Raw genomic sequence first — 3,426 nt, 5'->3', positions numbered from 1 at the left:
CGTGATACGTACCAACAGAAGTGAATACGAGCTAGAAGCGCAACTGAATGTACGGGAAGCCAAAAGGTTAAAAAAGGATTGTATTTTTTTCCGAAATCCAAGAGTTTTTTATTTAATATTTTATTAGAAGCGAGTTTTCCCCATCTGTCAATTCAATCTAGATTATTTATTTTCAAATAAAAAAAAAAAAGGAAAAAAAATAAAAATAATAATGATTAAAAAAAACAATAAACAATAATATAAGGAACTCTTTTTTCATGACTCGAGTCATGTTTTTCTGTTTTGTTATTAATAGTAGTTTAGGTTATTGAGTGCTGTATTTAAGTGTTTTTACTTTTTGTATATTTTTTAATAAAAAAATGTTTTTTTCTCAGTCCTTCATATAGCCCATGTTTTTTTTTTTTGTTTTTTTTTAGGGGGGGGGGGGGGGGGGGGGGGGGGGCTTTTTTCAGGTCAGAGCAACTGCCCTTCAAAATTCCTGTGCACGTCCCTGACCTGTAGTATGATAGTACTACTAGTTTGCTACTATGATATTACTGATTCATGTCAGACAGGTAAATGTTATTGTGCCTCTCCTCTGATTAGTGATTGTACTTACCTGGTCAAAGACATCCTGATGTCTGGACATCACAGGCCCTCGAAAGAGAGACTTTATCACACTGAGGTCCAGTATCTGGTCTCCGATGGCAACACCAATGCGATTTTGTTTGGGCTGGAGTGATAAAACACACTTTCACTCACTCTGACTTAACTACAGATGATGTGCAGTACAATTCCACTACCCTGCATCAATATAGTAGTTTTAAATGTTCTTTCAAGTTTTTTCTTTCAACATTTCATCCAGCAAGCCACAAGGTAACCTCAATCATTTGAACCAGATTATTTTGCATTTGCAGTTAAACAATTGTGTACTTAATACTTAGTACTTAGTACTTTAATATTATTTGGATAACTTTATGGCATTCTATTAACGCAGTTTGACTGGGTATAAGATTTGTACTGGCTGTAGTATATTAGGGTCTCATGATGACAGTGGAACTGCATGGGATCTTCAGTGCACTCATAAACTGCCTCACACATTTCAACACACTTAGCACAAATCCCTCAGTACACAGTTCAAAGTTGATTCTGTTCTGATTTTGTCTTTTTTTTTTTTGGATATTACAAACAGACCTTCCTGAATCTGTCTTGACAACATCCCACAATGTCAGTGAAAAGTGCTAGTTTATCTATTTGTAAACCTAGTAGAAAAAAGCAAACTGCACTTACATTATCTGGTGTGGAGAATATTCCATAAGGAAGGTTGTGGAAAGAGAAATCGGACGTTGCGTCTACTTTTATGAAAGACATCTTGTTTTTGGTAGTGGAATTCCACTCAACTTTACTGAGTTACTGAGAGACTGAGCAGCAACAGTAATAGCTTCCAGATGTTTAACTTTGTACAGGCCCGCCTCCCAATGCACGGCCAATCGCATGCTGCCTATAGTATCCACCCACCTCTGGAAGTTAATGCAAACCAGCCTGGTAAATGACTAAGCAAATTTGTAGTCCGGGTACTGATTAGCCCATCACTTTGGATAAGGGAGAGAAAAGGGAAGATCCTAAAATGCTAAATGTAACACCAGTTTAATGAGGGAAAGACACAATTCAAAACATTCAAAAAGGGAAGATGGAGTCCAGCAATAGTGTAGAAATAATAAAAAGGAAACAGAAAGGGGAGGAGGTATACTATGCTATAAAAGGTGCTCTTTTTGTTCAGCTTGAAGCGGCTGCGCCCTCAGTCAGTGACAAGTGCTGTAATGTATATCAAAATATCGGAAATGTGTTTAAAAATCATATCACTGTTATTGAATAAAAGTATCGGGGTATAAATTGATATTGAATTATTGTCCAGCCCTATAATCTTAGTAAAGGGGGCGGCTGTGGCTCAGGATATAGAGCAGGTTGCACGTTAATTGGAAGATAAGCGGTTCAATCCCTGGCTCCTCCAGGTTACATGTCGAAGTGTCCTTGGGCAAGATACTGAACTCTGAATGCGATGTAGTGTAAGTGCTTTGAGTGGTCGCAAAGACTAGCAAGGCGCTATACAAATACAGAGCATTTGCATTGCATTAAAGGTGTGTGCGAAACATCACCAAATATAAATGAGTATACAAATTTAAAGCCTTACAGAATTTCATGTAGCTTATATCACATTTACGGCCATGACTCTGGGTTTCTCTTGTGTTTTCTCTGCGTCCCATGAGTTTGTCTTGTAAAGTTCAGTTTTTTATAGTGTGATACAGGGAACATGGCGCCCAGGTTGTTAGCGATGTAAACAATGATGTCAAACAGACAATTTATGTAAATGATGGTGTCAAAGGTAGGACAGATGAAGAACAGAAAGGTGGGCCTTGTAATAAGGTCAACATAAGGTGGAGAGGATATAAAAATTAGAAGACCAACAGACATCTGGACAAGCTGAGGGTCTTTCTCAAACATGGTCTCTCTCGGGTATGGCACTGCCCCCTTTCTTCTGGCTTATGGCTGATTAGACACACCTGCCTCATCAGATCAGCAGCAGCAGTATATTAACGGTCCTTCAGCCACTCAACACCAGATTGTTCAGTCTACTACGCCAGTAGTATCTGTCAGGATAACTCTTGCTTACTACTTCTGTTTCACTTGTTGCATGATACCTGTAATTAAACTCTGCTCTCCTGTGCTCCAGAATCATGCTTACCTGCCTGCCTGTTTCTGAATACTTATGGTTTAAGTTTTAATTGGACTTTAATTTACTTCAATATTTGTAACCCACAGAAGACAATCTACAAATGTGTACAACGATGCACAAATATTTCACTATCTGCAAATGTGTATTTTTACATTTGTGATGTGTAAAATCATATCCACAAAAATACAGAGTGATGTGTACACACAAAACTGTTTTTACACATTTGTAGATTACTTCCTGTGAATTTGTGGGTCATGTTACATTTGTAACTTCCTTTTTACACATTTGTGTTATTATGTCCAATGTGCACTGCAGAGATCTGTAAATAAATATATACACAAATATCACACGATTTGCAAATACACACAATTAAATCTGTTCAAAGATCTTTTTATTTCATATACAAAGTGTGATTTATGCATTTGTGGATCCATTTCTACACACAAAACTGTTTTTTCACATTTGTAGATTACTTCCTGTCAATTCGTGTTTCACATTACATTTGTAAGTTCCTTTTTACACATTTGTGGAATTTTGTCCACTCTGTCCCGCTGAGATCTGTAAACAGAGATTTGGAAATTTGACAGTAATTGAATAGCTACACCAGCAGGTGGAAACAGCGACATTCTCTCCCATGAACTGTGATAGGAGATTCACGGCACTAGCTAGCGTCATCCTCATCGGTAGAGACAACAAGGAAAAAGACTGTAGCC

The 3,426-nt window shown here is 37.6% G+C and overlaps 1 protein-coding gene across 1 annotated transcript in view; it reads right to left on the bottom strand.

Annotated features, from left to right (window-relative positions):
- The window catches only part of fah (fumarylacetoacetate hydrolase (fumarylacetoacetase)), a 31,610-nt gene extending 30,199 nt beyond the window's left edge, over positions 1-1,411 (bottom strand). Inside the window, exons 1-2 of the mRNA XM_046073697.1 lie at positions 1,270-1,411; positions 599-712 (exon numbers count right to left, since the gene is read on the bottom strand). Coding sequence (XP_045929653.1) covers positions 599-712; positions 1,270-1,350 — 195 coding nt within the window. The 5' untranslated portion in view covers positions 1,351-1,411. The remainder of the gene's footprint in view (positions 1-598; positions 713-1,269) is intronic.
- Positions 1,412-3,426: the final 2,015 nt, after the last annotated feature.

The sequence above is a fragment of the Micropterus dolomieu genome, linkage group LG17 (assembly GCF_021292245.1).
Source record: "Micropterus dolomieu isolate WLL.071019.BEF.003 ecotype Adirondacks linkage group LG17, ASM2129224v1, whole genome shotgun sequence".
Lineage (NCBI taxonomy): Eukaryota > Metazoa > Chordata > Actinopteri > Centrarchiformes > Centrarchidae > Micropterus > Micropterus dolomieu.
The sequence above is the reverse complement of the archived record's forward strand: the minus strand, read 5'-3'. Positions and strand labels throughout refer to the sequence as shown.